At 39.2% G+C, this 18,408-nt stretch overlaps 1 protein-coding gene across 1 annotated transcript in view; it reads left to right on the forward strand.

The window, feature by feature from the left end:
• The first annotated feature begins 10,375 nt into the window (after positions 1-10,375).
• chd1l (chromodomain helicase DNA binding protein 1-like) overlaps positions 10,376-18,408 on the forward strand; it is a 57,601-nt gene continuing 49,568 nt past the window's right edge. Inside the window, exons 1-7 of the mRNA XM_055645024.1 lie at positions 10,376-10,581; positions 12,846-12,958; positions 15,466-15,572; positions 16,497-16,608; positions 17,040-17,071; positions 17,831-17,912; positions 18,042-18,204. Coding sequence (XP_055500999.1) covers positions 10,482-10,581; positions 12,846-12,958; positions 15,466-15,572; positions 16,497-16,608; positions 17,040-17,071; positions 17,831-17,912; positions 18,042-18,204 — 709 coding nt within the window. The 5' untranslated portion in view covers positions 10,376-10,481. The remainder of the gene's footprint in view (positions 10,582-12,845; positions 12,959-15,465; positions 15,573-16,496; positions 16,609-17,039; positions 17,072-17,830; positions 17,913-18,041; positions 18,205-18,408) is intronic.

The following is an 18,408-nucleotide window of genomic DNA, read 5'->3' on the forward strand; positions in this document are numbered from 1 at the left end:
ACAATTTAGTCATCGAGTCATAGAATGATACAGTGTGTAAACAGGCTCTTTGGCCAAACTTGCCCACACCGGCCAACATATTCCAGCTATACTAGTCCCACCTGCCCGCGTTTGGTCCATATCCCTCCAAACCTGTCCTATCCATGCACCTGTCTAACTGTTTATTAAATGGTGGGATCGTCCCAGACTCAACTGCCTCCACTGGCACCTTGTTCCATATACCCACCATCCTATGTGTGAAAAAGTTACATACAACCACCCTCTGTGTGAAAAAGTTACCCCTCAGATTCCTATTAAATCTTATCCCCTTCACCTTAAACCTCTATTCCTCTGGTCCATGATTCACCTACTCTGGGCAGCAAGAGACTTTGCATCTACCCGATCTATTCCTCTCATAATTTATATGTATAAATCATATGTATTTTCTATATGTATAAAAAACTTTATAGTGTAATTGATCAATTCTCTCTTCTGCTAATGCATCATACTATAGCTTTAATTGTACTCTTTCAGAACCAGTTATAAGGATGACCTTGCTGGAAATCACCACATGGGTTGTTCTCACAGTAAGTCAATACCTTTGTATGGGATGATGGGTTATTGGTTACATTGGATGAATAATTGGAGGTCCTTAGATCTAGTAATGACTAGAGATAGACACATGTATATGTATATATATATATATATATCTGTGTGTATGTGTATATGTGTGTGTGTGTGTGTGTGTGTATATATATGTATATGTGTGTGAGTGTGTGCATATATATATATTATGTGTGTGTGTGTGTGTGTATATGGATATGTACATATATATGTGTGTACTCGTGGGTATGTGTATAAATGCACACTGAACTATGTTCTCTCTCATTTATCATATTGTTTACAGTGTACTATTGTATGTTTACATATTTTGTTATGCTGCAGCAAGTAAGAATGTTATTGTTCTATCTGGGACACAGGACAATAAAACACTCTTAACTCCTGATTGTATTCCCAAATTACCTGCAACAGTTTTCCATTACTCTCCAATTCTGTAGTCAACAGATTTAATCTTAACATGTGTAAAAGCGGCAAATTAAATATTCCAGTTTTTAAGAAAATGCCAATGCTGAGCAATTGGAGTTAATAAAATTAGTAGTGACCCAGATGTTTGAAATTCTCTGTAGGTGAGACATTTGATGCAGTAAGTCTCTCAATAAATTCTGCTGGAGTTATTATTATTATTTTTGAATGATTACTGATTTTATTCTCTCCAGTAAGCAGCTGGTTGATACCTAATGGTGAGACTATTTGTACCTCAGCAAATCCAAATTATCAGTACCATGCTGCTTTACCACTTCCTAGTGGTGCCCACTCATTCCATAGCTGTGAGCGATACAGCCCAAGGCACAGTCACCTCGCCTCTCCATATCCAACATCCTACTTGCACAGAAATTACCCAACAGGTAAGCTCGGATTTGTTAATTAAGATGCTACTTTATACATCAAGATGACTATTTACTAATCAGCTTAGCGTTTCAAAACACTGTAAGACAATCACTTCCATTGTTAATTTAAACTTTTCAAAATGTTCATTATCTCAGTTACTGTAACATCATAAGGGATAAGATAAAAGGGTTCTGAATCAGTAAACACCATTTGATGTTGAATTTGGATTTTTGAAATCTTGTAAATTTCGTAATATTAGGAAAGTATTTCATAACTAATGCACTCAATACTAATATCACGGCATGATTTTGAAATGCATTTTATAAAACTTAACAGTACATTAAATGTAGCATATTTTCTCAGTGTTAAGATTATTATTTAATGACGTTTTCTCTGTATTTTAGTTGTTGCAAGTTTGTTGAATCAGAACGGCATTTGCCAAATAGCGATAAACAACTATCTTAAGGAAGATAGAGACAAAATGCTGGAGTACAATACAATACAATACAATTTATTGTCATTTGAACCTCAAATGAAGTTCAAACAAAATTTGGTTTCTGCAGTCATACAACAAGAAAAGAACCAAGACACACAACCAACACAATTTACGCAAACATGCATTACAGTGAATCCCTTCCTCACTGTGATGGAAGGCAAAGTCTTGTCTCTCCCCTGTGTTCCATTCTTCTCCCAATGCTAAAGCCCCCTGCGGGTGATGGCAAGTCCCGCGGCCAATAAGGCCGCGCCAGGCGATGCAAGGCCCCGCTCCGGGTCTTAATGTTGGAGCCACCAGCAGGCGATGGCAAGTCCCGCGGCCGTTAAAGCCGCACCGGGCGATGTGAGACCCCGCTCTGGATCAATTTCAACCCCCCAACTCGGGCGGGAGAAATCGCTGTTGCGGGAGCTCCGAAAAGCGGTCCCCCACCAAGGACCCGCGAGCTCCCGATGTCAGCGTCCACCGGACCTGCAGCTGGAGCCTCCGAGCTCCAGAGTCGGGTCGCAGCCGCGCGCCACCACAGCTCTCCACGCTCCAAAGCCGGCCAGCCTCACGATGGTAAGTCTGCAGGCTCCGCGACTGGATCCCCCAGGTCGTTCCGGTTGGAGGCCGCTCCACGGTGTTAGGCCCCAATGACAACGGAGACCCGACAGGGAAAAGGTCGGGTCACCCTTACAGGGAAGAGATTTAAAAGTTTCCCCCACCCCTTCTACCCCGCCCCCCCCACACATACACAGCTAAAAACAATATAAAAACCACAACAAACTAAACATTCAATGGGACAAAAAAAAAAGACAGACGGACTGCAGAGGCCGCTGCAATGTCGGTCGCGCAGACTCTTAGTAACTCAGCGGGTCATGCAGCATCTCTGGAGAAAAGGAATAGATGACGATTTGGGTCGAGACAAGACTCAATAGGTGACGTTTTGGGTCAAGATCTTTCTCACAAAAATTATCTTAGGGAGTCGGTGTTGACAATGAAACAGTTTAACAATGAATCAAAAAGTTAATCGTACAATTTTTGAGTCTCCGTGGAAGGGTATTATTATTGAAATTGATTCAGGTGCAGTTTCATAATTGTATCATCAGTGATGGATTGGGTGGTTGGAGAATATCATCTTTTTTTTGTTTTCTACTGCAAACACGTATTTTGGACCAAATAGTTATTTGCAAAGTCAAAACAAACATCAAAATAAAGTGCCTCAGAAATATGTAATTTAAAGCACAGTTCAGGAAAGACTCAGCAGGTTCAGCCAACCAGTGTGGAGGGAGAAACAATGTTAAAGTTTCAAACCAATGACCTTTCCTGATATGATGAATAGTCATTTCAGATGCAAAATGTGACTTTAGATTCTGGTTTATTGACTGTTAAGAAGATGTCAACTGAAAAGAAGATATTTTCTTCTGGTTTATCCTGACTCTTACCCCAGAGAATAATTTACCTAGATAGTGAGGATTTACATTTCTCCTTATAATATAATGATAGTTTTGTATATTGATCAATATTATGTTTTTATCAAGTGCCCTTTGCAGAAAACACCGGTAACAGCCTTCAGCCCCTACCAGGGCACGACAACTGGTCAACCTTGCCACCTCCTCCACATGCCAACATGTTACCACTGACTCAGTCTGGATCTGGATCCAATTCCAGGTGAGGAACACGGGTTGAAAATCCAAGGATTGCTTGCAGTTTTAGGGTTTATGAGTGATGTTGCTGCATCATGGAAATTCAACTGATCTGAAAAAACCCATCCACATTCAATAACGCCGACACCTATGTCTTTCCCTCCAAAATGAGCCTTGATTGTTTCTTCATCATCGCTGAGTCTAAATCTTGGAACTTCTTCCCCAACAACACCGTGGGAGTACTTTCACCAGCAGAATCGCAATGACTCAAAATGGTAGTTTACAATGCCCAGATCGCAAAACGATGAATGGACGAGAAATGCAAAATAAAGACTAATAAAAGAAAGATGGAATTAGGCAAAGACAGAAAGTAAACAAAGTAAAACTAAATACAATATTGGTTTCAATAATATTCAACTCTCCTCTGACAACTTTAAAATCTAAAAGAATGAGGTACCAAACAAGTAAAAGTTAACTCGGTGTGAAAAGTTTTGTTTGCAAAATGAAAGCTTCACCATGCTTTTTAAACATGATTTACTCTTGAATTCTCAAACCTCTGGAGAATTCATTGGTACAATATAGCAATCTTTCATATACTTCATGGTAAATTTCCAGACAGAAATAACAATAAAAAAATTCTGGAGGAGTGGGGAAACTTGGAAAGCAACTTCCTGATTTCCATTTAATTGTATTGTCAGGAAACCTCCTCATTAGCCTCACCATTATTATTACTGCAAATTTTAGGCAATGATAACTTCATAATTCTCTTTGTGAAATAAATTACTCTACCATCTCAAATTAATGAAGAAATTTACTAAAATCAATGTTTCCAGTATTTGTATCACAACTGTGTTATTGTGATGGGTACAATTTATTGAAATTGATGGTTATTAATCTCTACCATTGAAACTTTTGCTTTGATGTGCATATTTCGCAATTGGCCAGACTCAAATTATTAAACGTAGAGTTGACATATTGAAATCAAATGACCATAATTGTTATGAAATAATCAAAAATAGTTCTTACTGTTGCTGTCTAATTGAAATGTTTTCAGTATTCATCCACTGCGGTGAATTCTTCTGTCAACCCATTTTCCCCCACTGCCTTTCATGAAAGCTTTCATGAAAACCGCATAAGTTTTCTCCGAGATCTTAGGTTTCCTCCCACACTCCAAAGACATACAGATTTGTAGGTGAATTGGCTTGTTATAAGTGTAAATTGTCCCTAGTGTGTGTAGGATAGTGTTAATGTGTGGGGATCGCTGGTCGGTGCGGACTCGGTGGGCCAAAGGTCCTGCTTCCGTGCTGTATCTCTAAACTAAACTAAAGCTGGGTGTAATTTCCCCGTCATTTCTTTACACATTGTGCCCTTCGTGAAAAACACAGGAAACTGACTCCTGCTTGCATGCAGTTGGGATTGAATATTAGTTAACAGCAGAATCCAACATGAATCAATTAATTAAAGCAGGATATTTATAATTCTACAGGTGCTTGTCTTTACTGAAACTCTCTCCTGGAATGCACTCACTTTTCTCAACTGATAACTGGCATCATTCCACAATGAAGAAACAAATTTAATATTGAAAAAAACTGCTCTTAGCTTGTGATATATTATCTACAATATTCTAGAAGATGCTAAAATTATTTGTCATTTTGAAATCTTTGAACAAATTACATGGCAACCCATGAATGATGTTTAGTAGTCTCTTAATGTTCTACAATAATTGTGTCCTTGTATTATTATTTTCAGCCAGTATACATGCCACTGGACTGTGGGCAATCGTTCAGGAAGTCCAACCAACCAACTGAACTCAGCTGCTGGAAACCCGCAAAGTCCATTTATTCGAGGAAACCTGAGCTTGCCACCAACTCCTTCGTCCTTGGTCACTGTGACGAGTTCCAATGGGGCAGCGATGGAGATGATCAGTGAATCCCCACTAACCAGGCTTGTGGTATCATCATGGAGCTCAGGTTCATCCCCGTCTTTCTAATAGTTTACCGCATCTGACACCTGATTACTGTGGTCATCTATTTCAGCCACACAATTAACTTTTATCTGCTTACGTTTATCTAGTTGTTTTCTAGACTTAAAAATATCTTAAAGCAAGAATGATTCCCAAAAGGAACACATAACATTTTGCGTTAGAAGGTGCCCTCTCCGGCTGAAAATCTGTCTGCTTGCCATGGTTAATCCAAAGCAAAGGACTGAATGATCACTGTTCAGTTTACATTGAATCTGTTATTAAAGTGTAAAATTAAATCCTATCATAAAATCCAAGTTGGGGAAAGATTAAAATGATTGAGTTGAAGTGTGACCCAATGACATTTTCTCAACTGTATATAATGGATTTATTCTGAAATTGGGGATGCCTATTTTTCACAAGCTCTTCAAACAAAAGTAGTGGCTGGTTGATGGTGAGTTGGGCCTGTTTCCCTGCTGTATCTCTCGATGGCTCTAAGGTCATCTTCCATTCGTAGTGGCCTATATTTTAACCCCAAGACACCTTGCTAACTTTCAACTAGATATGAAAGGCTCCATTGGATTGTTCTGTTTCTTTCCCATGCAGTTTGCACGACAGTTGGATAACATTTAGGATTTAATTTCAAATGAAAATTACTCCGTTCTGATAGATTTTTACAGTAGTAACTAATAAAACATCCACAGCTCTGCAGCAATTTAATTGGTAGGTTGCATGCCCATCCATTTGTTTGTTAATAAGTGTCTCTTAAAATTAAGCCCTTTTTGGTGCACGTTAATTAATATATTTTGTGGGGAAAAAATAGATATAATTAGTTTATTAAGATTATTAGGTTATACACTATCAATATTTTAAGTAGCTTTCATTGTGACACTGGGAGAATCCTTCACTGGTGGAGATGCTGTCATTTGGGTGAAAGTTTAAGCTTAAATCCTGCCTCCTTCTCAACTGGACCAAAGGGTCTCATATCCGGCACAACCAAGTTCCTAGTTGTTTTCTCCATTATCTAGTCACTGTCATATTGCCTATCTAGATGTACTGTATGTGCCCTCGCTGGTGTGATTCTAAAATTCTAAAAAGGGTAAAAATACTTTATTAGCTTTGAAGAACTTTGATGCAGCCTGAGGGTGTAAAATGTAGTTAGAATTACATCCTCCTCCTTATTTAAAATATGGTTATTCACATGTTGTTGATTGTGTGTGTGTGTGTGTGTGTGTGTACACACTCCAGGTGATCACAATGAATCATAAAAAATTGGTAAATGAGGAAATACCATCTTATAAATCAAAGGTAGAAAAAAATGTTGGAGAAACTTCGGACTGATGTCGGGGCAAGGGGTGGGAAAAAGAAAGGAAGAGGCGAGGCGGAGGCAGTAGCCCACAAACCTACTGTCTCCGCCTCTTCCTTTCTTTCCCCCCCCCCCCCCCCCCCCGACATCAGTGTGAAGAAGGGTCTCGACCCGAAACGTCACCTATTCCTTCTCTCCATAGATGCTGCCTCACCCGCTGAGTTTCTCCAGCATTTTTGTCTACGTTCGATTTTTCCAGCATCTGCAGTTCTTTCTTAAACATCTTATAAATCAATGTCTGTTCGCATTGGTTCACGGCAACTCTTACATTTTGTTTTATGAGCTGAGTTTGTGTTTAAATTTGAGCAGACAAATTAAAGTCAGAAAGCAAACAATATTTTTTGCAATACTGTTGATTGTGCACGTAGAATTGTATTCTACTTTGAAAAATACCCAGTATGTGCACATTTTTAATGTGGTGTGCACTTCACCATTATATTGACTCTTTCAATACTCAAAAGATATGACTGTATTATAAATGTATAGTTAAGATTATGTGTAGTCACTTACATATGAGATGTTTTTTGGATATCCGGTTATCAGCACTGTTTGACACAATGCATAAAATATTATTGGGTTCATAGCAATTTTAAAAATGTACAACCTGTATTCTCAATGTAAGCTAAATAAAACTGAATTTGCATCTGAATTTACGGCTACATATGCAATGAGAAAAGTCAATAATAAATATAAATGTGACCAAGAATCAATAATTTCTCTATTGCTTGCAGGCTTAGTCTGATTTATTCCTTAACTACAGCCAAAACATACTCTGGCAGCAGCTAGAGAATTGACTATATATATGTAGTCAAAATATATTGAAACTACTTAAACAGCAAAAAAGTGAAAACTATATAATTGTCCAATCAAGCTTGTGTCAAAATCTCCTTCATGCACATGTTAACACATTTTGAAGCATCATACAATGTCTGGACAGGACTGCACATTTAGCAGGTGCAACAATAGATGAATTTCCACCCTTAATGAAGAGGTGTATAAGAGCTAAACTCAATTCCATCTCCATCTAATGCCAATATGTGCAGTTGATGGAGATGGATCCTCGCTGATGGATATATTATTCTATCATCCCAATTCTTACATCCATACCCTCACCCTAGCTTAGAGAAAATCATTCAGTATGGACTTGGAATTAAACTGTGGTTCTTCATTTTATGATTTTTGAGGCCTGGATAGACATTTCTGATCAAAATGCAGTACCAGAATATTAAATAGTGTCATTTTTTGCTTTGGAAGAAAGGACATTCATATATCTATTTATCACTTTCCAAGAATTGCTCAAAGCACGTTACTATACTTGTGTTTTGTTTAGTTATTGTTGTATAAGCTACCCTGACTGATATAAATATCTCAAATTTTGTAATAACTCATGATAATTTGTTTCTTGTGTGAAACAGGAACTATTAGATGATACTGTAACCAACAAAAGTCCATGTTGTTTGTTTGTTTAATGATTTATTCCTTTTGTTTAATAATAGATCTGTATGACATTTTGTATTTTATTAGTTGATGGAATTAACATGCAATCATCACTGCTCAGTCATTCTTCGATATAAATTTTACGATGAATGTGTTAAATACATTACTCAGCATGTAGCTTTGTTCATTGCATTATTAAGCCAAAGTTTTTGAAATTCCTTTAACCTTTTCTCAATGTGATATAGTTCATTTGATTTCTTGTCTCGTTCTTTTGGCAAGCATTCACACCTGGTTTCAATCTACATTATTTAACAGTTGGCCTGACATTAGATTCACTTAAACGTAGCTTTAAAAAAAAAAACCCTGTTATTTAAATAGAGATACAAAGAACTGCAAATGCTGGAATCTGGAGGAACTCTGCAGGTCAGACTGTGGAAGAGGAGGAATGGATAGATATTATTTCGGATCAGGATCCAAATTGAAATGTTTCTATTATGAAAATATTTATATTGTGTAAATCTTGTGTGTTATATCATAGCATTTATTAAAAAGTAAATACCTGGCTTGTTTAGCTATTGTGGTATGTAGTACTTTCAAAATAAACTTAAAAATTAAGTGGATACATTTAAGGTGAATTTTGAATAAAATATGAAATATTGCAAAATATTTTTTTTGAATGGTTGCATGTTAATTCCATCTTGTTATTTGGGAACTCAACATAATACATAATGTCACAAACCTATTATTAATTAAATAAAGAACGGGACTTTTGTTTTACAGTATCACCTAAATAGGGGTTACACAGAAAAGCTGGAGAAACTCAGCGGGTGCAGCAGCATCTATGGAGCGAAGGAAATAGGCAACGTTACGGGCCGAAACCCTTCTTCAGACGTTGAAGAAGGGTTTCGGCCCGAAAACGGCCTCCTTCGCTCCATAGATGTGCACCCGCTTAGTTTCTCCAGTATCGATTCCTAAATAGTTCCCTCTTAATCACCTAAATAGTTACTGTTTCACACAAGAAACAATTTATCATCATTAGTTATTAGGAAAATTGAGATCTTACTATCTGTCAGGGTAGCTTATACAACAATGACTAAACAAAACACAAGTATAGTAACGTGCTTTGAGCAATTAGTTATTAGGAAAATTGAGATCTTACTATCTGTCAGGGTAGCTTCTACAACAATGACTAAACGAACCATAAGTACAGTAAAGTGTTTTGGGCGACTCTTTAAAAGTGCTAAATAAATGTACGAATGTCCTATCAAGAAAACATCAAAAGATTTTTTCAAAACAGGTCAACGGGCCTGTTTCCGTGCCGTATCTCTAACCTAATAAAATATATTCACTGAAATTCCTACACTATTAATAAATGTCAAGATTAGGGTGTAGTTGTACTTTCAAATTAAACTTAAAATTAAGTGGACACATTTAGGTGAATTTAGAATAAAATATATATTGCAAAATATTTTTTTCAATAAAATATCTTCACTGAAATTCTAACACTATTAATAAATGTCAAGATTAGGGTGTAGTTGTACTTTCAAATTAAACTTAAAAATTAAGTTGACACATTTAAGTGAATTTAGAATGAAATATGATCTATTGCAAAATATTTATTTAAATACAATATCTTCACTGAAATTCTAACACTATTAATAAATGTCAAGATTAGGGTGTAGTTTATAAACGTTCCAAAATAAATTTGATGAGAATATTTCTTGCAATAGCACCCAAACCAAATCTTCATATAAACATTTCAAAATAAATTGGATGAGAATAGTTCTTGGAAAAGACCCAAACCAAATCGTCATATAAACGTTTCAAAATATATTAGATGATAAAAGTCCACGCAACAATAGTCCATGCTAGCTAGATCTTTAAAGTGGAGAAGGGGCAGGCAAAGACACACACTCCCCCACCAACTCTCCCTCTGAAGTTTCGCTGCCATTGCAAGTTACTGACCCCAGCACCGACCGGGAGCGGGCGCAGGAGGGCGCTGGCGCCGGTGCCTCGGCCTTGCGGCTCCATTCAGTGCCGGGCACCGGGAGCCCGGGCGCCGCTCTTGCCTCCGCCACAGCTCGACAGTCTTGGAGGACTGGTTGACGAGACGGTTCTGGGTTCGGTTCCCACCACCGCTCCCGATCCCGCTCCTCGTCAGCGCTAAGCATGTCCCACTTTCTGCAACGCCTTCGCCAAATGTCCGGCCCGCAGGTGGGAGAGAGTGAGCGGTTTGTGGAGCAGGATGTTAGGAGCTGGGGGTTGACAGGTTGGTGTTTCTTCACCGGCGAGTGAGAGAGGATTGGGTCAGGGATTCTCCGCATCGACCTCCCCTCCACCGGACCCTAACACTCCCCACCACAACCTCGGACTGATCCCCCTTCCCCACCCCAGCCAAGACTGATTCCCCCTTCCCCCACCCCAGCCAAGACTGATTCCCCTGACCACAGCCCAGACTGACCCCCCCCCCCCCCCACACAGCCCAGACTGACCCCCCCACACCCAGACTGATCCCCCCCACAGCCCAGACTGATCCCCTCCAGCCCAGACTGATCCCCTCACAGCCCAGACTGATCCCCTCACAGCCCCCACTGACCCCCCCCAGCCCAGACTGACCCCCCACAGCCCAGACTGACCCCTCCCCCACAGCCCAGACTGATCCCCCACAGCCCAGACCCCCTCACAGCCCAGACTGATCCCCTCACAGCCCAGACTGACCCCCCCACAGCCCAGACTGACCCCCTCACAGCCCAGACTGATCCCCTCCCCACAGCCCTAGACTAACCCCCCCACAGCCCGGATTGACCCCCCCCCACAGCCCAGACTGATTCCTCTGACCCCAGACCAGACTGATCCCCACCCTCACCCCCACAGCCCAGACTGATCCCCCCCCCAGCCCAGACTGACCCCTCCCCACAGCCCAGACTGACACCCCCCCCCCCCACAGCCTAGACTGACACCCCCCCCCCCCCCACAGCCCAGACTGACCCCCCACAGCCCAGACTGATCCCATCCCCAGCCCAGACTGATCCCCCTCATCCAGACTAACCCCCCCTCATTCAAGTCCAGACAGATTCCCCCCTTCACCGGTATGGCACAACTACATTGTACCTCAGCTGAAATTCATAAAGATCTTGTGCAAGTTGAACAATACTTCAATGCTCTCTTTATAATACTTCAAACTTTTCTACATTGCAATACCCCTGCGTGCCACTGGCTTTTACCATTACTCTATAATTAAGGTCCCTAAAACCAGTTTACAGTTGAGATTTTTAAAGGAAGTAGCAGAGAATATCTTCTCTTGATCCAGGAACTCTCTTACACTTGACTACTTGTTTGCATCATTCCATGTTTCAGTCAACAGTGACAGACAAAACACAAGGGATTATAGATCGGTGAGGTCCATTGTTAGGAAATGGACAGAACTAGTTAAAACAATTCTTATGCAACAAGAGATATAGAGTCGGGCTAATTGGCAAAATATGCATTGCGGTGATGTTCCACTGTATATGGGAGTCAATTATTAATTGTTTATTAATGTAATTGGGATTCATGTTAGTTCATTATCACATATGGATGATTGAATCAAAGTTTTTCACTGTATCGATACATAACACAATAATAAACCAATACTAATACCAAATCCAGATGATATTACAATACGCTCCAATAAAATCAGCATATATGGAAACACAATATCAATGAAAATATATTAATAGATTATGTGAATGGGTAAGAAGTGTGGAAAATGAATTTCAATACAGGCAAATCAGAAGTGATTAAAAAGCAAAGAACAGAGTGCTTTCATAATAAACTGTAAGGATTTGGGGATCAATACATACATTTAAGTGTTTCAGCTGGTGGCTCTTGCACCTATAAAGTTGTAGCTCTTGTTCCATTCCAGAGGCTCGAGCACAGATATCTTGCAGGCTCTCTTGAATTGAAGAAATGCTGCACAGTTGGAACTCCTCTCTTTAGAATGGAATATTAAACTGAAGCCCCATCAGTTACCTTGGGGGTGGACCTAAAAGATACCATGGTGCTCACAAATGGTTATGGTGCAAAGATGAACAAATAGTGAATCTCAATGAGCCAAAGATAGACACAAAAATGCTGGAGTAACTCAGCGGGACAGGCAGCATCTCTGGATAGAAGGAATGGGTGACGTTTCGGGTTGAGACCAGACTTCAATGAGCCGGCAGCTGATTACTGTCTTGTTGGTCAACTGCAATGTTGGCTGGTGTGGGCAAGTTGGGCCGATGAGCATGTTTCCACACTGTATCACTGTGTGCCTCTATACAAGATCTTACAACGTCATTATATCTCCAGCTACAGCATATTTTCCCATTTCTCCAAACTTCAGGTACAATTGTGATCAATATAACTTTAATATAGGGCTCTGTTACCAGTCAGAAAATTGACACAAAAACCTGGAGTAACTCAGCGGGACAGGCAGCACCTCTGAAGAGAAGGAATGGGTGAGGTTTCGAGTCATGACCCTTCGTTGTTACCACTCATATGCTTTCTTTTTAGGTATAAATCTCCGTTCATATCAACTGAATGGCCTAAATTGGCTTGTTCATTGTCACACTGTTCAACATGGCAGCATCCTTGCAGATGAGATGGGTCTTGGTAAAACGTGTCAGGTAAGACAACCGGCACAAAACTTTTAATTCTACCGGTTTAAAGAAATAGTTAACATTGGTGTAGATCATTTTAAAAGTAATTCTGAACATAAGAAGATAAAACAGGAGCAGTCACAGGTCATTCAGTTTCTTGGGCAGCCGTGACATTGTATGAGATCACGGTTGAGCTTAACACCATTCCCCTGCCGTTTCCCCATATCCCTTCATGCTTTTAATATCCAGTAATCTATGGCTCTCAATTATTTATCATCCACATTTCTCGGGAGTAGAGAATTCTAAAGTTTCACTCAGAATGCTATAAAAATAAGCAAATTTAAATAATTAAAACATTAAGCCAAAGATATAGATAGATATGCCATTTATTGTCACTATACATGTACAGTGAAACTGAAAGCTGCTCGTACTCAGTGCATACATACAATTTTACACAAAAAACAAGAAACAGAAAAACAAAACAGAAGGGAGATGGGGGGGGGAATAGGTGCACAAATTCTCGGCGCTACATACATATATACATATATACAGATGGAAGTCCGTGTCACTCAGTCAATGCTATAAAATTTAAGCATAATTCTCGGGAAGCAATTAAAACATTAAACCAAAGGATTTGATAATGAATTTAAGGGCAGCAGGTCGAATCAGTCCAAACGCAGGATTTTCTGTCTCTAAAATTTGCTCTATAAGGCACCGGGAGGTGTAGATGTCCATCAGGGAGGGGGAGGGCAAGATCCTCTGCGCTGTCCTTCATGCGCATGGATAATGAATTTAAATAAAATAATCATAGTTTCCTATTTTCTTTCTAAAATTTGCTCTATAACCCTTCTTGAAATTGGTGGGGTCTCACGTGTAGTGCCAGGACTCAATTGGTGTTGGATCCATGAGATAATTCACCAATGTAAAGATGGAGTATCCCAACAAGCCAGGTCTCTTCCAGTGAAATCCATGTAGAGATTAGCAGTAGAGCAACCTGATGGAAGGTGTACATCGCACACTCTATACTTGGAAGTCTGGGATTGACCTTTGGACCAATGGTTAAATGCTGATGGTACTAATCAGAACCACTGTACTGAAAGACCATGCGACCTGGATTAACAGTGATGACTGGCCAAACATGGTGCTTAACAATATGTGCAAAGTAATGTAGTTACAAGGATCTGCAGATGGTGGTTTATACCAAAGATAGACACAAAGTGCTGGAGTAACTCAGCCGGTCAGGCAGCATCTCTGGATAAAAAGGATGAGTTATATTTCAGATTGGGAGCCTTCTTCAGACGAAAAAGGTTCCCAATCCGAAATGTTGCTCATTCATTTTCTCCTGGGATGCTGCCTGACCCATAGAGTTACTCCAGCACATTTTGTCTATCTTGTGCAAAATTATGTGGTTAAGTTACCAGAATTTTGAGGCCTAGTCTGGTATTCGAGGGATACAAGTTTGGGTTCCATCATGTCAATTGGGAAATTTAGGTCCAGGTAATTATATAATTTGGAAATGAAGAACTGATGTTGATGATGGGAACCACGTAATTAAACCGATCTATGCAGAAATCCATTTGCTTCATTAATATAATTCAAGGAAAGATATATTGTGTTTTTTTTTGTTTGGTTGATCCGATATGTGACTCAGTTCCACCGATCTTGATTCTAATCTTCCCTCGGAAATAGCCAAGCACAGCATTCAGTTCCGAGAGTAATTGGGAATTGATAATAAGTGCTCAACTTAGAAGGACAGCTGCATCCTGTGAATGAGCAAAATAACATTGTGCATTTGAGCATTTCATAATACACTATACTACAATAAAATAAACTGGATACTTAAGACAGAAAAGGAATATTGGTATTGACAACCAAAGACTCTTATATTAGCATAAATGACCTTAAAGGTGTCATTTAAAGTGGATCTTAAACCAATGGAGTAAATTGTTGAGTAAATTAGTGAACTGCAGAGCATGGTGCTGTGACGGGTGACAAAGATGTCTGAGTGATATAGAACTGACACAGGCCAGTAAGTCTATATTGACCATCAAGTACCCATTCACACTTCTTCTCACACTCACATCACCTTTTCCTCAGATTCTACCTCTCACTTAAACATTAGGCTCAATTAACATTAGCCATTTAACCTGCCAACCCGCATGTCTTTGTGATGTGGGACAAAATCAGGACACCCAGGGAAGCCCATGCAATCAGGGCAAGAATATGCGAACTCCGCACAGACAACAATAAATATTCAGGATTGATCCCAAGCTGCTGGAGCTGTGAGGCAGCAGGTATACGAGCTGTGCCACTTTACTGCTGATGTGTTATAATCAAGATTGATTCATATGAATGGAGTGTAGTTGGACAAGTTGTACACTGCAAGCTAAGCCACAAAGCAGAGCATGGCCATGATGTGTTTAAGTGTGAGAATTAAACGTTAAATTGTTGGAGGAATTTTAAACCAGGAGTGATGGACATTTGGGATTTAGTGAAGACCTACGCAGTGACATTTCTGTTCTTGTTTTTTTCAGTCAATATCTTTTCTCCTCTACCTAACTGGAAGACAAAAGGAGAAAGGCCCTTTCCTGATCCTGTGTCCGTTGTCAGTACTAAGGAATTGGACAGAAGAGTTGGGAGGGTAAATTAAGTATTGCTCTTGTTTCCTGCATGCATTAAACATAACGGCTGCACACTGAACATCCTTAACTGAAGCTTGTTTAGATTCTCTTATTTTTCCACTCCCTCCATTCAAGATATCATACACCATACCATGAGAAAATATATAAAGGTAACTTCTTTATTAATACAGCTCTTGATTCTGAAAGCACCCTTTTAAAAAATAAATTTGTTTGATCTCACCGGGTAGCCGCTCTATCTCTCCCCCTCCCAGGTTGCACTAGCATCTCATTTTCACCCTGCAAACAGCTAAGAATAGCCTGTTTCCATTATCATTGTTACTTTTTGCTTATCTTTCATTCATTGTAATCTCTCCACATCACCGTCTATATCTCTCGTTTCCCTTATCCCTAATCAATCTGAAGAAGGGTCTCGACCTGAAACGTCACCCATTCCTTCTTTCCAGAGATGCTGCCTGTCCCTCTGAGTTACTACAGCTTTTTGTGTCTATCTTTAATTTGTTTAACATGTCAGCCATGGGTCTCGTAATATCACTATCATCTTCCAAGTCGGAGATCAATCAAGTGCACTACTGAAGACATACTACTTTGTAAAAGAGAAGAGGATTTCTCTCCAGTGCACCAATATGTATCTCTAACCAAGCTCCACACGAAAATACCTTGTCATTTTTCTATTTTGGGCAATTGCCTGCTGCATTTCAAACAATACAAGACTAATTACATATCATAGCTACTTGCAAAGTGTTTTGGGACTTTATTAAAATCAGATATGCCATATGAATTGTCCCTTTTTTGTAATTAATGTTGATTGAATCACCATATGGAGAACGGTTGGAGCAGGCCCATGCCGTGCCAGATTTTTCATGATGGAGCTTCATTGTGCTATGCCACCACAACACTTTAATAATAATTTATTTATTTTGCAGACTTGCTCCACGACTTTCATTAGTTGTGTACACTGGAGACAAAGATACAAGAATAGCGTCTCAACGAGACCTGGAAAATTGCAATTTTCATGCACTCCTCACCACCTATGAGGTATTAGGATGACCAACATGTACACCTGTATTTCAATATAGTTTACAGCATGGTTACTTTAATGAAACTATCTTCATATATCAAATGAGACTGAATAATGGCATAATTATTGATTTTCTTAGGATAATTTCTGTCTACACGTTGTTTAATTCCGTCACATGATTTAAAACAACAATGTGTTAACTGTTTTTCATGTTAAACTTTGCTTGGGGGGTTTATTTGTTTTTAAAATCGTACTGTATAGATATGAAATTGAGCTAATCTGTGGCATTTTAAAGCAGTAATTTTATATTGTCAAAAATCAAATGCTTGATGATCACAATATGCAAACATCTATATAGTTTCATGACTTAGACATATGCCTTTTTGCCTTCTTGATTGCATAAAAACAATTCCTGATAAAATTCTAAACATTTGTTGTTCTGCTTTAGATTTGCCTAAAAGATGCTTCTTTTCTGAGAAGGTGAGTTACTTTGCAAATTAGTTGTACAATTTAGATGCAAGATATAATTTTTACTTCATATTAGTCCAAACCAGTTTGTAATACCATAATTTGGTAATAAGCCTTCAATAAATGCAATCATATTACTTTGTTTTAAGTTTTCATATTACCAAATTATGGTATTGTTAGTATGAGAAACTGGAGGATGATAAGGATGTTCGCTAGCTGCAGCAGGGGTTGCATGCCATTGATTCCTACATGGCAAAACCAACTAGTAGCTCAAGTGTCAGTGAGGCATCACTGCAGGATGAGCCCAACGCTTTCTACGTTTACTTTGAAAGGGGGAATGTATCTTCTCTGACCCCCATAGCCCCTGGCAACACTATTCTTTGGGGCAACAAGGCCGATGTCAGAAGATCCTGCATGAGGGTGAACTCTCAGAAAGAGACCAACTCTGATGGATTACCTTGCTACATTTTTAAAACCTGTGCGGACCAACTGGCTGCAATTTATGTGGATATTGCCAGTTTCTTGAACACTACACCATACGAGAGCGACTAGGATGTTCAATGGACTGTTTCTTTAGTTGCTCTATAGACTGTTTTTTGCACTAGTATGATGTTAGCATTATGGTTATTATTTTATTGTATTTTGATTATTATATATTATTTGTGGCATTTATGACCATGTTAAGCTGCAGCAAGTAAGAATTTAATTGGTCCTTTGTCGGTTCATGACACTTAAACAAGCTTGACAGAAAGATTGATGTGCTGTTTTCAGATTCAACTGGAGTGTACTGATTGTGGATGAGGCACATAGGTTAAAGAACCGGAACTCTCTATTGTATAAGACTCTGAAAGCGGTAAGGCATTCTTTTCAAAATACAACCGCCGCATTTGCCGAGAATGTCACATCTTAGTTTCTGTCATTTTTCAATTTTATATAAACATTGCAGCATAAAAATAATGGAAATTTGCTTGTTTATTGCTAGTTTTCAGTACGATTCACACTTTTACTAACTGGAACACCAGTGCAGAATAATCTTCACGAACTGTACTCACTGCTGAGCTTTGTGGAACCAAAGGTCTTCTCAGAAGATGATATTGAAGAATTTGTTAATTATTACAGCAGTGTGGAAGAGAACACAAAACAAGGTATGCTTCTGTTCCTGCTTTACTTTTTAAAAAAAATTAAAAGTAAAAATGTTATATCCGGGTGTCAATAAAAGCTCAGTTAGTAGTACTCCCTGAGTCATAACATTATGGGTTGAAGTCCATGGATCAGCACAAAAATCTAGGCTCTTATTACTGACAGTTGGAGTTGCATTAATTTAGGGAAAAACTAAATTGAAGATCCTC

This window comes from Leucoraja erinacea, chromosome 13 (assembly GCF_028641065.1).
Source record: "Leucoraja erinacea ecotype New England chromosome 13, Leri_hhj_1, whole genome shotgun sequence".
NCBI lineage: Eukaryota > Metazoa > Chordata > Chondrichthyes > Rajiformes > Rajidae > Leucoraja > Leucoraja erinaceus.